The 21,735-nt window shown below is 43.7% G+C and overlaps 1 protein-coding gene across 1 annotated transcript; it reads right to left on the reverse strand.

Annotated features, from left to right (window-relative positions):
• Positions 1-1,589: 1,589 nt before the first annotated feature.
• Positions 1,590-16,155, reverse strand: atp6v0cb (ATPase H+ transporting V0 subunit cb). Its single transcript, XM_070900837.1, has 3 exons — positions 15,891-16,155; positions 8,066-8,249; positions 1,590-2,387 (listed from the first exon to the last, which is right to left on the reverse strand). Exons 1-3 carry the CDS (start codon positions 15,964-15,966, stop codon positions 2,183-2,185), a joined length of 465 nt encoding a protein of 154 aa, XP_070756938.1. The 5' UTR covers positions 15,967-16,155; the 3' UTR covers positions 1,590-2,182.
• Positions 16,156-21,735: the final 5,580 nt, after the last annotated feature.

Genomic DNA, 21,735 nt, shown 5'->3' on the forward strand with positions numbered 1-21,735 from the left:
TGAAAGTGCCAAAATTGAATCATAGAAAGTCATGAACAAATTTAATGATTACAGTACAACATAGCACACTCGGGTGGCTGGCTAACAGGCAGACATTGGTATCAGGACAGAGATTCAAGGGATGCATACTATACAAGCACAAGCCAGATCCCATAGGTCTTCATACCAGTCTGTTTATACCTTATTGAATTAATCTGGCAGCTAATTAGGTAATAAAAGTGGGCTAAGTGGCATGCAATATTCCTTGGTGATTGGGTTCCAGTGCAGTTGGCATGCAAGACTGCTAATTAGACTGGTGTGCAATTAAACCCTTCTTTGGCAAGACTGTTGCGACAGTCTAAAACGTACATTGCCCCAACAAAAGGAGCAGAGTTCCACAGCGACCTAATTTCACCATGGCAAGCAGCTCAACTAAGGGCGGCTTGCATTGAAAGGTGGGAAACATTGGGAGAGGAGTTTTACTCTATGTTGAGGAACTGCACTCAGGTTTTGTAGGAGAAAGGTGGTTCGAGTTTCATTCCTGAAGTTATTAAAAGCTGCCAGCTTATGAATTCAGCTGGTCAGAAGAATTGGTACTGTACAATCTTTTTCATAGATTGCAGTCAGGTTCCTGCTTTAGTCCAGTGCCGAGCTAGATCCAGACAGGGGCACTAAAGCAGAGGGTGGATTCTATGGCCCTTTGAGCCCAATCTGCCATTCAATTAGATCATGCCCAATCTGCACCTCAACTCCATATCCCCAGTACTCTTACCCACAAAAATCTACTGATCAGTCTAGAAATTTTCAATTGACCCCCCCCCCCCTTTGGGGGAAAAGGAGTTCCAGATTTCCACTACCCTGTGAAGTGTTTTTCACTCAAACAGCAATAAAGGTCTACATATAATTTTAAACCTGAAATTAACTGCACAAATGGACTACACATGTAACAGCAGAGTGGGACACTGTGTCAGCTATCGAGACCACAGGGCAAGTTAAAGCTGATTTGTAGAACTGCACAACGCTACCATTTATTTTATTCAACCAAGTGGAAAGTTAGAGAAAGGTTTTGCTGAGCTATTCAGGACAAAAAGTGAAATGTGAATTCTAATCAAGATTTAGATCTTAAGTTACCAAGGCAAAAGTTGATCTATTACAGCTATTGTTTTATCAGTACTGCTTTTTGCTGGTAAATAGCTCACCTCTAATTACTTCAAAAAAAAACTGAATTACAATACAATCTTTTGACTTATGTAACTTTTGCATAACTCATGGAGCTGAACAATGCTTAGCTCATCTCAATCATACAAGCTCTGACTGGTCAGGATGAAGCATGACCGAACCCACACCCGAATTGCAACAAGTCATCTTCGTTTGCTTGTAACCTACAAGTATTTCCACATCAGACCCATGGGCTGCAAGCCAGTAAATGAATTATGCTAGCTTAAAAAAAAAAGCACAATGTCATCACAGAAGCAAGTGCTCAGGTTAAGTCAGTAATTAGATATACCAAGACAGTCACAGTTGTTAGTATTGAGGATCTGGAACACCAGGTTTTGACCAATCAAAATGCATAGGAAAAGTTGACAAAAAAATGGTAGGCAACTTCAGAATTTAGTTGAGGAATTTTTTTTATTTGGAAACATCAGAAATGCAAAACCCAACATTGGGTGCACACCTTTTACGAGTAGGCATACATTTTACTACCGGAAACATTTACATGTGCCTCAGGATGTTAAAAACACAAGTAGAACTCACTCCAATACCAGTACACAAAAGTAGGACTATGATCAGATCCAATCTTTAACCAATTATTACATCCAGGGAGATCTGAGCAAATACAATTACTGACAGTGCAATAATCTACTATATCATGGGGACTCCAGAAATCTTGATTCATTATAACAATGCATGAACATTTTAAATCTTTATAAATAAAATCCAGTGAAAAGAAATGAAATGTTACAATTCTAATTTAATCAGAGTGCTCCTCAACAGTAATATGGATTGGAAATTGCACGTGTGTTTAGGAACCACTGAACCCGGCTCTTAAACCAATACAATTCAATACCTAAATACACAGGACAGACAATCACTAACATACATTGCGCATTTACAAGAGATTGACTACCAAAGAGAGATGACTGTACACATTCTGGAGTTAAGACCATTAGAATGACAGAGCTAAATGCTATATTTGCAGGATTTATTTCGTGGAAAGGATCAGAGCAACAATCAGGCCATAAAGACCCAACACTTCAGCAAAAATGAGGATGAGGATCATCCCAACAAATAACCTTGGCTGCTGTGCAGTTCCTCGTACACCAGCATCACCTACTATGCCAATAGCAAAGCCAGCAGCAAGACCACTCAGACCCACGCTCAAACCAGCACCCAGCTGAAGGAAGCTCCTGTAACGTAAACATAAAAAAGTTAATCAAGTTTGCAACATTTGTATGATGAGAAAGCTCACCCTCTGCCAACACCAAAAGTGTGCTGCAGAATGCATAGCAAATATAGCCTCAGTTTCCTACTCTGAAACCCTCATCCTCTAACCTGCATATACACAAGTATTCAGTCTAGAAAAAACATATCCTTAAGACTTACAGCTTCCCAAGCAAGTACTTGTCCTCACAAAATTTTGGCAGCTAAGTCCACTCTAGATCAGAGACAGTAAAGAAAATATTTGACTGCAAATTGCACTAAATCAGAGAACCACAGGGAATTTGCTAATTTCTGCACTGAGAATAAAGACCATACCCAGAGGTGAGAGAACTGGTGACCTCCAAACTCAAGAGGCTCAATGCACAGGGGTAAATATACATTTAATACAAACCACACAAAGGACCATTACTGCAGCTCCAATCTGCAGGCACTCAATATGCTCAAGGCAACTCCAATGTCAAAGGGCCTTGTACAGGTATATTTCAATCAGCCTGCTGCTGGCTTGAAGGGAAGGGTGGTGAGGAAATGGGGTCTGACCTGTGTGAAGACTTCCTTTTAAATTCTGAATGTGGACAGTAGGGAACTCCAAGGCTGGGTGAGAATGAAATTGGACATGTAATGGAGCAAACAGACCAAGAGATGATCCTGGTTTTAATGAAGCGCATAATGGGGAAGATAATAATCTGGAACATAGCCCAGAATTCAGAGAAATGCAGGGCTCCCACTATTGGCCACTGAAATCTTCCCAGATAAACCTTGGATTCTGTACATAAGCTTTAGACTCCAGTTAGAGGCAAGGGTCAATATCTTTAATATATTCCTACTGCACTGCAGAGACTGACTGAAGACCACATGGCTGGAGGAAGTATCCAGTCAATGGGAGGATTCGCTGCCCAATAACACTTATCCATCTAGTTCAAATCTTCAGTTTCACTACAGCAGGTAATACTGTAGTCACCTCTGCTCCAGTGTAGCTGCCACTAGTGAGGTTACAGAGCCACAGTAGAGACAATTTGAAGTCAAAAATAGATACCTCAGGTTCTGAATGGATGAGAAATATAGCTCAACCACATTCTGTTTCAATTTAGAAAACATGCCTAAGTTTGAAACAAGGTGGAAGTAAAATGTGATCTTCAGTACAAACACATCAAGTCAAAAGCATACACAAGTCCCAACAGACTATACACAGCAGACACTTCAAAATGCTGAAGTACCACCACCAGAGCTGCCTCTGCAAGATCCTGCAAATCCATTGGAAGGATAGATGCACCAACATCAGTGCTCTCACTCAGGCCAACATCCCCAGCATCAAAGCATTGACCACAATCAGCTCTGTTGGGCGGGCCACATCGTCCACATGCCCGACGAGACTCCCAAAGCAAGCGCTCTACACAGAGCTGCGACAAGACAAGCCAGCCCCAGGTGGGCAGAGGAAATGCTTCAAGGACACCCTCAAAGCCTCCTTTGATAAAGTGTAACATCCTCACCAACTCCTGGGAACCCCTGGCCCACGACCGCCCAAAGTGGAGGAAGAGCATCCGGGAGGGCACTGAGCACAGAATCCAATTGCTGAGAACAAGCAGAAACCAAGCGCAGGCAGCGGAAGAAGCGTGCGTCAACCCAGGCTCTCCACCCACTCTTTTTCAAACACTCTCTGCCCCACCTGTGACAGACTAATTCCTGCATTGGACACCTCAGTCACCTGAGAACTTAGAGTGGAAGCAAGTCATCCTCGACTGAGGGACTGCCTATGATGTTGACATCAATTGAACCATATATGCTTGTCCGATAATACTCCATACAGGACAGGAAAAATTGTTGCAAATTTAAGTGAGGCTGCACAACTGGAATAACCAGCACGAGAAGTCCCAGTATACCCACACCCAAGTCAATTTGACAAGCTCAAGCCTCATCAAGCAACACTGTCCAATTGATCAAGATTCAGGCCACAAGTGCGCTTATGCAAGAGGAACAGCGCCATGCTATTCCACAATTCAGCAAACAGCGACAAAGCACTTAAAACTGCTAGTTTAATTTACACCTCACAATCACACATCTTTACATAGATAACAGTAAAGTATTTTAAGGATCACAGGGGTAACTAGCACCAACACATCTAACACCTCATGAATTATCTTAGTTTCTAGCATAGTGACAGTAGTGACAAGCTCAGAAGAGATGGCTCAGTATCCTACAAAAAGAACTCTTAGCAACAATCCTGGTCAGTGAACAATTTTCCAATGGTAAATTAGAGGTTTGAATTTAGTCTTACACTTAGCAACCAAGTGAGTTTGAATGCAGTGTGCCATTCACAAAAAAGGTACCAACTACAATGCACAACATTCATGCCCCCACCCATTGACAATCTTTGTTCTGTATATCCTCTTGCCTCCTACATACAGTACAGCATGAAGGAATCTAGATTAACTTAGAAGGGACTGAGTGCAAGTTTGCTGCTGATACAAAGATGGGAGGAAAAGCAATGTGTGAGGAGAACACAAGATCTGCAAAAGGACATAGACAGGCTAAGTGAGTGGGCAAAAATTTGGCAGATGGAGTATAATGTTGGAAAGTGTGAGGTCATGCACTTTAGCAGATAAAAAAATCAAAGAGCAAGTTATTATTTAAATAGAGAAAGATTACAAAGTGCCACAGTACAGCAGGACCTGGGTACTTGTGCATGAAACAAAAGGATAGGATGCAGGAACAGCAAGTGATCAGGAAGGCCAATGGAAGCTTGGCCTTTATTGCAAAGGGGAGAGCATAAAAGCAGGGAAGTCTTGCTACAGTTGTACAGGGTATTGGTGAGGTCACATCTGGAATACTGCGTGCAGTTTTGGTTTCCATATTTACAAAAGGATAAATTTGCTTTGGAGGCAGTTCAGAGAAGGTTCACTAGCTTGATTCTGGGGATGAGGGGGTTGACTTATGAGGAAAGGTTGAGCCTCTATTCATTGGAATTCAGAAGAATGGGAGGTGATCTTATCGAAACGTATAAGATTGTGAGGGGGCTTGACAAGGTGGATGCAGAGAGTATGTTTCCACTGAATGGGGGAGACTAGAACTAGGGGGCATAATCTTAGAAGAGGCTGCCCATTTAAAACTGAGATGAGGAGAAATTTCTTCGAGGGTTGTAAATCTGTGGAATTCACTGCCTCAAATCTGGATACTGGGACATTGAATAAAGACAGAAATAGATAGTTTCTTAAATAAAGGGATAAGGGGTTTATGGGGAGTGGGCAGGGAAGTGGAGCCGAGTCCATGATCAGATCAGCCATGATCTTATTGAATGGTGAAACAAGCTCGAAGGGCCATATGGCCTACTACTGTTCCTATTTCTTATGTTCTTAATGCCATGTCTTGTGGGCCAACTGTTCTCATTTCAAATCCCAATAATGCTATACCACCACCAAATAGCTTTTACCATAATTAAAGTCGTTTCAAAAAGGTTCCAAAAGCTAAACCTGTTCTGTCCATCCTATAACTGATCTTTAATTTCTCAGGTGGTTTTAGTGACCTGCAACAGCCTGTTGCACAATTGTTGATATTTATACATTAGATCCCAATGCAGTGTGGGGGCACCAATATCAGCTGCAGACTTTGTTGGAAGTAAAGGCAACCAAGCTTCTCGATGCTTTGACATGTAACTACGGCAAACAAGTCAGAGTAAGCCAGAATGCTCCATTGACCCTTTACAGTGCTGTCACTGGCTCAGACATCTTGCAAGTTTATTCTAGAAAAATCTTCAGCTCAACACCACCAATTGCTCCAATACCACTTGCTCATGTTACCTGAGACAATTGTACTTCATTCATTTGAAATTTCAATGTCATTTGCAAAAACTGAAATTTGTGAATGGCAAAATATTTAGAATTTTAACTCTGCATCGCTAGCACAGACTGGGCCAAATCCCCTCCATCCATGCTGTGCTATTCTATGATTCTATAATTTCATAGAATCAGGCTGTTCAGCACAAGCAGCCCACATTGGCATTTGCCCACCACACAAGTAATTAGAATCCCCTCCACAGTAATTAGAATCTTAGGTGCCCTATTCCCACATCCTTTAGGGACCACACTTGGGAATACTGTGCAGTTCTGGTCACCATATTATAAAAAAATAGCAGGGTACTGGAGAGGGTGCAGAGAAGATTTACAAGGATGATACCAGAAATGCAAGGTATACCCATCAGGAAAGGATGAACAGGCTGGGCCTGGTTTCTCTTGAAAAAAGCAGAGGGGTGAAGTAAAAGGTCTTTAAAATTAGGAAAGGTTGAGAGTGGCTAGAGGGGGAATGTTGTCATGTGTGGGGGTAGAGCATAACTAGGTCAGCAATATACAATAGCCACCAAAAAACCAAATAGGGAAATCAGAAGAACCTTCTTTACCCAGAGAACAGAGAGAATGTGGAACTCGCTACCACTGGCAGTGGTTGAAGCGAATAGTATAGATGCATTTAAGGGGAGGCTAGACAAGCATATGAGGGAGAAGGGAAGAGGGTTATGCTGATAGATTTAGGAGAAAAGACGAGGCGGTGACTAGAGTGGAGCATTATTGCCGGCATGGACTAGTTGGGCCAAATGGCCTGTTTCTGTGTCATATATCCTATGCAATGACCTATTATTGACATGGTCTCAGTTTCAATAATGCACTTTGGTAGTGCATTTCTCAATAAATCTTATATCCATGTCCTCTTGTTTGAGACTCCAACCATTGGAAACTGTATCTAATGTCCCCATCCCTTCATAACTACACACCTTGATCAGATCACACTACCTCCTCAGGAAGCACCCTGGTGAATCAGGATGTACTCTATTGCCATACCATCCCTCCTATTGCATGAAGCTCAAAACTACACAGTACTCCAACTGAGGTTTAAGATTTTATATAGATTCACCATTAAATTTAGATTTTTATATTCTGTCACTTGCCATAAAACCCAGTGAACAGAAGAGGCCCCAGAATCAGAATCCTGTGGGGCACCGTTACCCATTTCTGTCCAAAGAAACTGCCCTCAACACAATGTATAAATGCTACCCTGCCCTTAATTATATGCCCTTTAATCTTCTCCCAATAGTCTCCTGCATGGTACCTCGTCAAAAGTCCATGTACACCACATCCAGCACCTCAACAATTTATCACGGTTGTTGTCTGCTCCCAATCATTTTCTTGTCTAGATATTTAACAATTTCATCTTTTAATAATTCCAATACATTCCTTGCCACGGATGTTAAACTAACTGGCTTGTAGGTATCCACATTTGAGCTGCTGAAAGTTCACCATGCCTCCATTTCCTGGAGCAGCATACATCAGAGTACTCTGAGCATGTCAACCACTAGTTTCAGTAGTATGCAGGCCAGTGTCCCCAGGAAAAGGACTAGGGGCATCCCAATTAGTTCATCCCATCGAGGCATCAATCTTACTGTTGTGTGAATTCATTAACTTGTCTAATGCACCAAAATAACTTTCTTTAGCAAATAGTCTGCCACTGAACACACACAAGCTAAATAGATCAGTTGTATTAGCAGTTACTTCCTTCAAGGATGATTCTCTTGGACATTTTAAATAGATGAATTGAAAGAAAAATGTTACCACCTCCTGCACAGTACACCATAAAGCAAAAATCAGTTAAAAAGGTGACTTACTTGAATAGTGTTATCTTTTCTGTGAGCGAATTGGCAATTAGTACTGCCACCACCAATCCATAGATAGCAATGATACCTGCCATCACAACAGGAATGATGGATTTCATGATTAGCTCAGGCCTCATAACAGACATGGCAGCGATTCCTGTTCCACTCTTAGCTGTTCCATAAGCAGCTCCTAGAGCTAAAAAAAGGAGAAAGCACCAGAAAGTCAGAACACTGGAAATCAGCCAAAGAATACTCTTATAGAAGCAACTCCCAAGAACCTGCACTTTTCGTCTTTTACACTGTGCACAAAACTAGTTCAGACTCCCAGTTGTTCTGATTCGGACCGTCGTAAATGCAGAATTTGACAAATTGTTCGCTCGCTGTAAACTGCTAGGTAGCAAGTCAAGAGAAACAGAGTTTGTGAAATCCTCAGCTCCTGTAATGCAAGTAGGCGTACAGCTCCCACACCTTATAGTTCTGAAACAGGCAGAGTACGGCAACAGATGGCACTGCCAGCCGTGACATAAGAGGGGGGCTGATTTTATCAGCTCACTTAGTTGTTCGCTCCAAACTACCATCTGATTGTGTTTAACAGTAGGCTACTTATCTGTAACACACAAGACTGTTGAGTTGAATCACTGATTCAAAGGGAGAACCTGTCTGAAAGGCTGCTGACCAGACACTGGTTTCAAAAAGGTTAATACCAGTTTATTTCTCCCACTACAAATCCCTTTCCTTTACAGTCTAGGAATTTACAACAATTACTTACTCCAAGAGCACTGCATTTCTACAACTTAAAGCATGCCAACATCTATTCCCAAAAGGAATCCATAGGCAACAGATAACTACTGAACTCTGACTGCAAGGCTTCTTTGGCAGCATCTACCAAACGCATGACCTCTACCACCTAAAAGACACATGGGAGCACCATCACCTGCAGGTAGCCCTTCAAGTTAGACACTATCCAGACTTGGAAACATCACCATTCCTTCATTGTCACTGGGTCAAAATCCTGGAACACCCTCCCCAACTGTGGGAGCACCTTTACCACACAGACTGCAGTGGTTCAAGGCAGCAGCTCACCATCCCCTCAGGGGCAATAAATGCTGGCCTTGCCAGCAATGCCCACATCCTGTGAACAAACCAGTCTCTCTTTCTCCCCTCTCTCTCTCTCTCTCTCTCTCTCTTCCCCCCCCCCCCCCCCAGATTTATCAACTGTGGCCAGGACAGTCAGTGAATTTCAGCTGGCTGTAACAAGAGCAGCCCTAACACTACCTCAAGTATTGCTTCTTGCACACCTACTTGCCAACAGCGGTATGGCTGAAACTCTACCTTGGTCACATGGCATCATGCTGTCTGGGTGTAGGTAAAACTAGGGTATAGTTTAGTAGTTTGTCTGCTCTAAAATTTGACATGCGGATGTGGTATTCCTTTGAATGAGAAACCACAACTGTTTTGCGCTTGCAAAGATTACATAATACGCAACATTTGTATAAAGCAAGATACAATTTGATTACACAAACTTTAGCCACTGCTCAAGACCACAAACTACTTAAACCAGCACCATTATCACATTTAGTAATATGAAGCCCAATTGTTAATCTAAAAGGCGGCTGGCACAAAATCATTGCATAACTGCACACTGAGGAGCTAAAGTAGTCACATCTCTACACCCAGCTTCCTATACCACCACCATTACACCCAGCTTCCTGTAACCATTCCACTAGACAGTGCAACAGGCAACTGCCTTCAAATCTTGTGGGGAACTGGCCAGCTACAGAGATTGGGCCTGCGGGGGTGGGGGAGAAAGAGGAGCAGTTAGGCCAAGTGCTTTTTGATTAAAACATTCCCTATATAGAGAATTTATATTATGGCTAGCAATGGAAATTCATGTGATGTGTTTCCCACTAAACCTGGCCAGTAGGATCAACTGGACCAAGCACTGCCCATTTACCATCACTGTAAGGCAGCAAGTGATCCACTACAACAACTAGGCACCAGCAGCTGCAACATGGCTCAGTCCCAAGGGGAGAAGCACAGCATTACTAGAGTGTTTCTGTAACTGTTTGTAACCACAAAGATTTAGTATTAAGACTCAAATGAGAACAATGATTAAAGACAAAATGCACTTTTAGCCATCAATTTCTCCCCTCTCCCATCATTTTAAACCAACTTCAGCAAGGTTCTACCCAAGAACTGAAACAAGCTAAATTACACTATTTCAATCAGATTCAACTGTGCACCTTACTGCAATGGTTGGAAGTCTTTTGTGCAGGAATAGGGAATGACTAATTTCTCAAGAATTTCAAAAGCAATCGAGACTGCCGCTTCTGTAGGTGGCTAAAATGGCACCAACAGGGCTTGAAGCTGCCAAATCACATGTTTACTTACTAAGCAGCTAGGTCTGCATTAAATGCAACGGCAGCCCTTCAAATATTCAAGTAGCTAATAGCCCAAAGTAATTACATTCACAGATGGGACATCTTTTAGCACACCATTATTTCCACAAAATCTGCCCAGCAACACCAATCTCCCCCCAGCCAACCCTGCACACTACTGACAAGTGTCAGGCTAATAAACTGTAGGGCAACAAAAGCAAAGGCTGCTCACGCTTTTTAGGGTGAAGGGGGTGACCGTCACCAGATAGTAATCAAGTATAGGAATCCCCAGCAAATCACATCCATTGAGACAGATGCAGAGCCCCAGTCAAACCTGGGTCTTTACTGGTCTCTAGCTCAGGTAGACAGCAGAAAAGATCCATATTCAGATTTAGAATATTACACCAACAGGATTTTGAACTGAATTGAGTATGCAATGTTCCTTTGAGCATTACTGACACTAGCTTCTTGAAGGAATTGTTTTTTGCAACGTATTCATTGCTAGACTACTTCAGGTATGGGACTGGAGTGAGTTGGGAACCAGCTAGGGACAGCAGGTTCCATTCCATGAAGGACAGTGAACTGTTTTTTTTACAATAATCTAGCAACATTTGAGATCATTTTTTGCTGGTGTCAACTCACAAGTGACCAGATTTATTGAATTCAATTTCACAACCTGCCATGGCAAGATTTTAATTCTACTTCTGGGTTGGCAATCCAGTAGCATGATCAATTAAACTAGCATACCACAACGGTACAGTGGACTATGAATAGCTTGGTCACAAGATATTTGATAGCAAGCTACTGAACCAAAGCACAGTTCCCACTCTGGGTAACCCTGCAAGACTGGACTGAGAAATGTGATTTGCTGGTCAACTATTCCTCCTCATCCTGGACTTGTCTGCAGTCTTTGATACAGTTGACCATGCAATCACCCTCCAACACCACTCAACTGTACTCACCTGTACACTGATGACACCCAGCTCTACCTCACCACCAGTCTCTAAATGGCCAGACTGCTTGTCTGAGCAGAAATGTTCTCCAATTAAGCATTGGAAGACTGAAGCCATTGTTTTAGTCCCCGCCATGAAATCTATTCCCTAGCCACTGACTATCCCTCTCCCAAACTCCTGTCTGAGGCTGAACTACACCATTCCAAACCTTGGCATCATATTTGGCCCCGAAATGAGCTTCCGACCACATATCTGCAGCATAACCAAAACCGCCTATTTTCATCTTTGCCTCTGCTCATCAGCAGCTGAAACTCACATCCATGCCTTTGTTGCCTCTAGATTTGATTATTCCAATGCACTCATGGCTGGCCTCCCACATTCTACCCTACGCAAGCTTGGTCATCTAAAACTAAGCAGTCAGTGTCTTAACTCGCACCCAAATCCTGTTCACCCATTACCCCTACGCTCACTGACCTGCATTGGCTCCCAGTTAAGCAAAGACTCAATTTTAAAATTCTCATCCTAGTTTTCAAATCCCACCATGGCCTCACCCCTCCTCATCATCTCCAGCCCTTCACTCTCTGCTCCTCCCACCCCTGCCAGATATATCTGCGCTCCTCTAATTCGGCCCTCTTGAGCAACCCCGATTATAAAATCGCTTTATCATTGGTGGCTGTGCCTGGTTTCCTAGGCACCAAGCTTTGGAATTCACTGCCTGAACCTCTGCCTCTTTCATCCTTTAAGACATTCTATTAAACCTACCTCTGACCAAGCTTTTGGTCAATTGCCCTAACTTTTCCACGTGGTTGTCAGATTATTTGTTTGATAGCGCTCTTATGAAGTGGCATGAGACGTTTTATTATGTTAAAGGCGCTATATAAATACAAGTTGCTGCTGTTGGTCAACTGAATATACAAACAGGAATAAACGACAAATGGAAAATGAGAAACTAGGATTAGATTAAAACATTTCACATTTGTCTTTATCCAGAAAGAAACTGAATTGCCCATGAGGGGTGAAGACTTTCAAGAACAGCAGGACTATGAAAATAGGCCTATGGCTTTAGATATTCTTAAATACATGTCAAGTCACAGAATTCAAGTGATTCAATTAGAATGCAGCTTTAAGAAAGTTACTGAAAAGGAAATTGTCAAGATCTTTAGAACTGGTGTGTTACAGAAAGAAGAGAATCCCCTGGATAATCATTTTTGCCTAGCACTTTGTATATTCCTATAAATGTTAGTTGAAGGTCAATGAAACAAATGGAATGACAAGTCCAAGAAAATGGTACCCTTCTAGAGAAAGGATTGAGGGATATGGCAAGGAAGAAAGTTGGATGAGGCTGTAATCTGAGCCAATGGCCATTTTCAATCCTTAAGATTCTAATATTTGTTTCCCCATTCTACCTTCCTTGAATATAGATCTGGGGGAAGGAATAAGCTGCAATTATGCAGTAAATAAGCTTAAAATCCAGACATGTTAGCAACAGAGCCAATTCTTAAAACTGAATCTGATCAATATATTTCAGCATACATCATGCTAGTGTAGGTGGAATTCTCCACTTACAAATTTAGAAAGTATCAACCTGCTCCAGCAAGTCACATCCTAAAGATAAGTTTTACAACTAACTGGGAGATGCCGGTCAAAGCAGCTCAGGACAAGATTATTCTGCAAATTGTTTTTTTTTTTAAAAATGTCGTCCACTGCGTTTAAAACAAATTATGCAGTTGTTCAGATAAACTTGCACAGTCAATGTCTTTCCTTGAACAAAGGTCAGGAGACAATCAGGCTAGATGGTAACCAATACAAGATCTATTTTAAAAAAATCAGAACAATTGAAGAGTCACAAGAACCATGCCCTTAAGTGGTCTGGCAAATCATTTGCCTTGGCCAAGCTGACAATAATTAATATTTGAGTGTTACATTAAACATGAAGGTAACATCCAGAATGGACAACTTTTGTCTGAACTGTTCAAACCTTGTTTTAGGTACATGCTCTCCTGCATATACAAATGCCTTCACAAGTCAGCATGGCTATAGTTCTGAGCAAGAGTCTGTTCTTCTACAGATTCTCAGTATCTTCAGAATATGTTTGTTTTGTTTGACTGCAGCAGAATCTGCTGCATTTTGTTTCAGTACAGCAATATCTGTTTCTAGACATGAGCTATTTTAGACTGGATCAAGTGCACACATCTTTGATCACAATTTGGAAAATGTTGCATGTATTCCACATAGTTACCTGGAACCAACATGTTGGAATAAACTGGCAGCTGGCATGATGCGCCTTCTGTTCAATCAATCAAAAAGCAATATGCCCATTCTAAACATCATAGGAACACTGAACATCCCTAAATCAACAACTAGAAGAAACTGGTGGGCTAAAGCAGGTAGTGAGCACGACATGATCTAGTCACAGGCTGACATTTTATATGCTGTAACACACCGGTTTTAAACCTTGTACCAAAAACACCTATTCATGTGATTGTTGGCACTATAGTGGGTCTATTTTCCACATGCACATTCCTCCCCCTCCCACATTATTGGCCTAGAGAGTTAGCCAATCTTTCTCCACATCCCTGCCCTAGTGTGCACACATGCCCGAGGGAAATGGGAAAGGAGAACAGGTACTAAACTCACTGGGCCAGTAATGCAACCTGCGATCCTCCAGTCTGTAGTTTAGTGCAAAACAGGAGTGTTCATTCATCCATTGGAAAGATTGGAGGTTCAGTGATGTATAGATAGAGACCCAATTACTTTCACTTTCTGGGTGGTAATTTCCAGTCCTCTTGGATACTTTGAAGATTTCAAATGCACTTTAAAAACCACTAAGTAGTCTACATTAGAGTGCAGAATCTCACATTAGAACAGAGCAAAGCAAAATAGGTAAAGCAAGGCTTCCAGTCAAAACATTACTAAACTGCATATTGTAGCCCTAGAGTAGCAATATTTCACTGATGTAGACAGTGATGCAGACCAGACAAACCAGAGATAAAGGATAAGTAACTCCACAAACATTCTAGTGCATGCCAACTGAACTGCTTTTAAAAAAACAGCCTGTTAATGATATACACTCAGTTCACATCCAATACAACAGCTATTGACCAAATCAGTGTTAGCAGCAGTCTCACCCCATTTTAGATGTTTAACAGGCTCAAAGCAGATTACTAATTTAAATTTATAGAATAAATAGATTTGGAGGGATAGAAACTTGTATGTTTGTGAGAAGTTAGAGTGCTCACTTGAACATGACATTCTTGGGAATATTTTTACAGACCTGAGTAAACCCAGCCCTTTTTTATAGTGTCATTTAATCATTTAAGGAATTTACATTATTGCAACATAGTGGAAGATTTAAGCAAGTCAAACTGACAGCCTTTCCACAATTACAATAAAACCAACGATATAAAACAAAAAATGCTGGAAATACTCAGGTCAGATAGCATTATAATGGCACTTGCTCACTTCACTGCAAGATTCCAAACTGAATGCACCCTAGTATCTATTTGGGCAAACCAATTTCAGTTCCTGCTGTAGATTACTACCACCAATCAGAAACCACATCATTGCAGCATCAAGAAAATCTCAATTTCAAAAAGAGCTAAACAGAAAATGATTTTCTAATGACAGCAAATTAATTTACTCAATTATATTCTGCAGATATCCAAACCTGCCAATATGTTAAAACTAGATTATATCTGTTAACTTGGGCAATTAAAAAGATGTCTCACGACAAATAGAATTAAAGCTGGAAATTTTTTTAATTCAAGGTGGGGTTGTGACAAGTTCCAAATCCATTTCAAGTTAGCATAGTCCTAAAACATGTAATGTCAATTTGATGACATTAAAAATATGCAACAATGGCGTGCTATCGTCCTTTAAAATGGCTCCGATATTTAAAAATGCAGAATGTCACCGCAATACTAGAGAATTAGAAAGCGAAAAAATGTTGCAGTACACGTATATAGAAACTAGCACCCGCACCCTAGTCATATGATCGGCTCGGGACTGCCCGCTCCGGAAATTGCCGAGCCTTCCTCCCGATCAGCTATGCACCACGGAGATCCCATCACTGCCACAAAAGTGCCGGGCCGGAAAGGTACGAAGGCCGCCGAATCAGTCACGGAAAGAGCCGAACGCCGACGAGTCGGTCACGGAAAGAGCCGAACGTCGCCGAGTCGGTCACGAAAAGAGCCGAAGCGGCTTCGGAGGCGGCTCGAGCTGCAGGATCGTCCACCTACGCAGGCGAGAGCGTCCGCCGCAGGAAACACCATCGGCAGCAGCGCGTCCCAGGCAGAGATGAATAGACGAGATAGTATATATAAATAAATAAAAACACCTCGCGGCCATTTTATATATGTATCTAGAGGTGTGTATACATTAAAAAATAAAAAAGCCGCCGAGCCTGACTGGGTATTCACGTCGAATAGGCCGAACAGCAGCAGCGGCTGGCTTCCCACCTCACCTTCCCTTCCAACCCCTCCCGCCCAAAGTAGATGCCAGACTCACCGCTAAAAACCATGGCAGCCGAGGCACCCATCACCGCGAAGAAGGGCGAGTATTCGGGAGCTTCGGGGGTGGACATCTTGTCAGCTACTGGCGCGGGGACTAACACTAACTACCGTGAATTTATACAATGCGGGCGGCTTGTCTTTTTCCGTCCTTCTCTTTGCCCCCCCCCTTGTGGTTTTCTCTCTCGCCGATTGCCAAACACCGCCGCCCGTGACAGACACTCGGGAGAAGCTCCGCTCCTGCTCGACCCTAAATACAAACTACCGACAAAATGGCGCTGGGGGAGAAGCACGTGACCGCGCTCGCGGACCCTACCACCGCCGCCCCGCAAATAGGGGGATCTGACACTCCGCACACCAATTTATCCTAATCCTCTCTTTGAGTTACCACTCAGCGGTACGGTACTTTGCATCTGATGATTAGATTATACATAGCTATGCCAGCATTTCCCGTTTTTTTATGCGATTGATGCAATGGTTGTCAACCTCCTCCACTTTGAGCGATCTCCCCTCTTCTCGGCCGCTGTGTTGGTCGCCGCCGCTGCGGGCGGTCCTGTGAATCAGCTTCATTATTAAACAGGGAAAAAAAGGGCATTTAAATGATTGTATTTGCATTGCACTGGGCAATAAATGCAACATCACTCACCCTCTGGTCATTCAAATTCCCTTTCATCGTTTAGATATTGTCACAACGGTTTACATACCTTAAATGTGTGCAACATTTTTATTGTCTGCAGAAGACATCAAATGTGCAGGAACGTGACAGTTCATTCAATCTGCGGGATAGGTTTTGCACGATACGCTGACATCTACGTGTAGAGATGTAATCTCCATTTGAGGACATTCAGGGTATCTAAATCACAGAAGTGGCCGAGAGTGTGTTACAATGCCTGAAGGGCTGAGGACAGTTTTATTGTTGAAACTCAAGGTCATTTGTGTGACCCAAAGAGAGATAGCCTTCCCGCTAGCCTGATGACTATAGTAAATGTTTGTTTCGTTATATTGCTGGACTTGCATTTAGTTTAAAAACAACATATCTTAAGATGGCCTAGTGGTGTCGGTGAAGTTCCTATTCACAATTCAGGTGTAATCACCAAGTGGAGACGGTGTGCACCTTGATCTGGTTTGAGGGCAGTCCATGGTTGGGTCACCTTGGGTGCTCTTGTGTAACTTCTAGTGGCAAATTACACACCCAGCCTGGCATCGTTTACCATTCAGATCATGTGGGAAGATGCCGAATCACCTGCTCAGGCTCCTGACTCCAGGTATAAAAAACAGAAAATATACAGCGGCATCATTAGTATCTGTAAAGAGAAAAGACAGGTTAATGTTGCTGATCTTCATCATCACAACACAGACTGCAGCAATTCAAGGAGAAGACTCACCAGCACTTTCTAAGGGCAGCTAGAGATGGACAATCTTCTTCTTCTTAGGCAGGTCCCCGGAGCTGAGGATGACTTACTTCCACACTAAAATGCGTTCTAAGGTGACTGATGAGACCAAGACCAAGGGATCTACAGTCTCTGTCACAGGTGGGGCAGATGGTGGTTGGAGGGACGGCTTGTTGGGGTGTTTGATTTATCGTACACTCCTTCCACTGTTTGTACTTGGCTTCCAGGTGCTCCCGACGAAGAGACTCGAAGTGTTCGGTGCCTTCTCGGATGCTTCACCTCCTCTTTGAGCGGTCTAGGGCCAGTGATTCCCAAGAGTCGGTGGGGATGTTACATTTTTTCAAGGAGGCTTTGCAGGTGTCCATGAAGCATTTTCTCTGCCCTCCTGGGGCTCGCCTATCGTGACGTAGCTCGGAGTAGAGTGCTTGTCTCGGGAATCTAGTATCGGGCATGCAGACAATGTGGCCCACCCATCGAAGCTGATTGAGCTTGGTCAATGCTTCGATGCTGGGAATGTTGACCTGAGAGAGAACACTGACGTTGGTGCGCCTATCCTGCCAATGATTTTGTGGAGGCAGCATTGGTGGTACTTCTCCAGTGCTTTGAGGTGCCTACTGTACATAGTCCACGTCTCTGAAGCATAAAGGAGGGCGGGTATCACTACTGCTCTGGAGAGCATGAGCTTGGTGTCGGGTTTGAGATCCTGGTCTTCGAACACTCATTTCCTCAGGCGGCCAAAGGCTGCACTGGCACACTGAAGGCAGTGTTGGACTTCGTCATCGATGTCTGTCCTTGCTTATAGTAGGCTCCCAAGGTATGGGAAGTGGTCCACATTGTCCAAGGTCTCGTCATGGATCTTGATAATTGGGGAGCAGTACTGTGTGGCGGGGGCTGGTTGGTAGAGGATCTTTGTCTTACTGATGTTTCACCATCATAGGCAGTCCCTTGAAGCGAGGATGACTTGCTTCCACGCCAAAAAGGGATGAGTTCACAGGTGTTTCAATGAAGGACCTAATATTCCAGATCCTGAACTACATCGTGAAGGGTGGAAGATGCCTGTACATGGACTTTTTTAACGTATGGTGGCCGTTGCATACCAGCCACCACACGGGCTTGACAGAGCTATGTCCAGTGGCAAGGGTTACCCAAGACAGCTGGAGACCAGCTTTGCTGCACAGACCGAGCGTGCACACATATTGTAGTGTGGGCTGGTCCGTGCTACCCCTGGGCCCAACAGTGCAGCGCTCCCTCAGTACTCCACTGGGAGCCTCAGCCTGGATTATGTGCTCGAGTCTCTGGAGTGGGACTTTGAATCCACATCCTTCTGACACAGAGGTGAGAGTGCTGCCCACTGAGCCATGGCTGACACCTAAATTTGGAAAATAAGTTGGTGAAATTCACGGAAGGAGGAGTTGAGAGTGGGGCAGTAGAGACTGATTGAACAACCGTGGTGTAGAATGATAATAAGGGTGGATTTGCAATCAGCTGCTGCCAGAAGGTAGTAGCATTTGCAGGGTTGCACCTTGGGAAGTCATAAGCTGCAGTGCTATCTGTCTCCCTGTGAGCACCAACACATTATCAACAACAACTTACATTTATATAGCGCCTTTAACATAGTGAAACGTCCCAAGGCACTTCACAGGAGTATTGTCAAAAAACATTAAATGTGACACTGAGCCATATAAGGAGATGTTAGGCCAGTATGTCAGCCAGTAGCTTAGTTGGTAACAACCTCACCTCTGAGTCAGAATGGATTCAAGTCCCATTCCAGAAACGAGCACAGAAATTTAGGCTAACTCTCCAGTGCAGTGCTGAGGGAGTGCTGCACTGTCGGAAGTGCCGTCTTTCGGCTGCGACTTCAAACCGAGGCCCCGTTTACTCTCTCAGGTGGATGTAAAAGATCCCATGGCACTATTTTGAAGAAGAGCAGGGGAGTTATCCCCAGTGTTCAAGCCAATATTTATCGCTCAATCAACATCACAAAAGAAACATTATCTAGTCATTATCACATTGCTGTTTGTGGAGCCTTGCAGTGCACAAACTATCTGCCACATTTCCTACATTATAACAGTGACTACACTTCAAAAGGACTTCATTGGATGTAAAGCTCTTTGGGACGTCCGGTGCTCATGAAAGGTGCTATATAAATGCAAGACTTTTTTCTTTCTTTCAGATGACCAAAAGCTTAGTCAAAGAGCGTCTTATAGGAGGAAAGAGAAGTAGAGAGGCGGAGAGGTTTAGGGAGGGAGTTCCAAAGTTTAGTGTCTTGGCAGCTGAAGGCACGGTCACCAATGGGGAGCGATTAAAATCAGAGGTGTTCAGGAGGCCAGAATTGGTGGAGCGCAGAAATCTCGAGGATTGTAGGGCTGAAGGAGATTAGAGATAGCGAGGACCGAGGCCATGAAGGGATTTGAAAAATAGGTTGAGAATTTCAAAATCGAGGGGTAGCTTAACTGAGAGTCAATGTAGGTCAGCGAGCACAGGGGAAATGGGTGAGAGGGACTTGGTGCGAGTTAGGACATGGGCGGCAGAGATTTGAATGACCTCAAGTTTTTGGAGGGTAGAATGTGGGAGACTGGCCAGGCGAGCATTGGACTAGTCAAGTCTAGAGGTAATAAAGGCAAGAATGAGGGCTTCAGCAGAAACGGGCGATGTTAAGGCACTGGAAATGGGCGGTCTTAGTGATGGAGCGGATACGAGGTAGGAAGCCTAACTTGCGATCAAATATGACCAAGATTGCAAACAGACTTGGTCAGCCTCAGACAGTTGCTAGGGAGAAGGATAGAATTGGTATCATGGGAACAGAGTTTGTGGCGTGGACTGAAGACAATGGCTTCGGTCTTCCCGATATTTAATTAGAGGAAATTTCTGCTCATCCAGCGCTGGATGTCGAACAAGCACTCTGGCAGTATAGAGACCGTTGAGAGTTCAAGAGAGGTGGAGGAGAGGCAGAGCTGTGTATCATCAGCATACATGTGAAAACTCACACTGTGTTGTTGGATGATGTCACCGAGGGGCAGCATATAGATGAGAAATAGGAGGGAGGCCAAGGATAGGTCCTGGGGGGACATCAGAGGTGATGGTATGGGAGCAGGTAGAGAAGCCATTGCAGGTGATTCTATAGCCAAAGCTAGAAAGATAGGAATGTAACCAGGCAATGCAGCTGAATGACGGTGGACAGGCGTTGGAACAGAATTTTGTGGTTAACCGTGTCAAAGGCTACAGGCAGGTCGAAAGGACGAGGAGGGATAGTTTATCTTTGTCATTGTCAATTAGGATGTAATTTGAGATCTTAATAAAGAGAAGTTTCAGTATTGTGGCGGGGGCGGAAACCTGATTGGAGGGATTCAAGATAGTTACGGAGGGGATAGTGAGGCTACGTGAGATGACAATTGAGGGGTTGGCCGTGTATATGGGTAGGAGAGTTTATATGGAGGGAGAGATTGAGGGAGGGAAGGAGGGCAGTGAACTCAAAGGAGAGAGAACAAAATGAGTTGAGGTGGAGGTTGAAATCACCAAAGATGAGAAGTCGCTCGGTGCAGAGGCAGGAAAGCAGAGACAATATCTCAATGAGAAAACTGATGTGATACTTGGGTGGACGATACAGAAGAAGGATTTTAAAAGAGAGACGTCAGAGGTGGAGCATGGTGAGATGCTCAAAGGAGAAGTTACCAGAGGAGTAGGTTGAGGGACCATGATGTAAGGGACTTGAGGGGAGAGTTTTTTCTAAGGGTGGGTTACAGAAAGAAGTGGGGTTGGGAGGGGGAAGGAGAATATGAGTAGAGTGTGATATAAGGAAATAATCAGAGATTGCCATACGCCACCACCGCGGTGATTTGGGTGGGGCAAATGGTGGAAATTATAGCCAGGCAGGGAAGGTTAATTAAGGGGAAAGGTGTCATCACCCTGAATATTTGCAGGAGGGCAGAACTATTCTCCAGATAGCAATGCAGATAAGTACAAGATTTTACACATTTGAAGAAAAAAATGGGGGACAATAGTGAGTTTCGAACTAGCTAGAGGAGAAGCTGAAAGAGATCTGGGAATAAAAACACTCAACACTGACCATACCATGTCTGTCGTTGCAAAGAGACAATTGTCAAACAGTCGGTGGCATCAGTAAAGTATAGGGTCGATTCATGTCTTTAGGGTGCGCTGTGCCTGGGACGAGGCGGCTGCCCGTGCTTGTCCATTTGCATGACCCTCAAAGCCTCCCTGATAAAGTGCAACATCTCCACTGACACCTGGGTGTCCCTGGCCAAAGACCGCCCTAAGTGGAGGAAGTGCATCCGGGAGGGCGCTGAGCACCTCGAGTCTCATCGCCGAGAGCATGCAGAAACCAAGCGCAGACAACGGAAAGAGCATGCGGCAAACCTGTCCCACCCTCCCTTACCCTCAACGACTATCTGTCCCACTTGTGACAGAGTCTGTAATTCCAGTATTGGACTGTAC

Source organism: Pristiophorus japonicus, chromosome 15 (assembly GCF_044704955.1).
Source record: "Pristiophorus japonicus isolate sPriJap1 chromosome 15, sPriJap1.hap1, whole genome shotgun sequence".
In the NCBI taxonomy this organism is placed as follows: Eukaryota; Metazoa; Chordata; class Chondrichthyes; family Pristiophoridae; genus Pristiophorus; species Pristiophorus japonicus.

Bases quoted from the DNA above. Each gene is read 5' to 3' on its own strand.
- atp6v0cb (XM_070900837.1), bottom strand. From the start codon at position 15,966: ATGTCCACCCCCGAAGCTCCCGAATACTCGCCCTTCTTCGCGGTGATG. The intron at 8,250-15,890 runs GTGAGTCTGGCA...TCCTTTTTTTAG, and splicing joins GGCTGCCATGGTTTTTAGCG to CTCTAGGAGCTGCTTATGGA. The intron at 2,388-8,065 runs GTAAGTCACCTT...TTTACGTTACAG, and splicing joins GAAAAGATAACACTATTCAA to GAGCTTCCTTCAGCTGGGTG.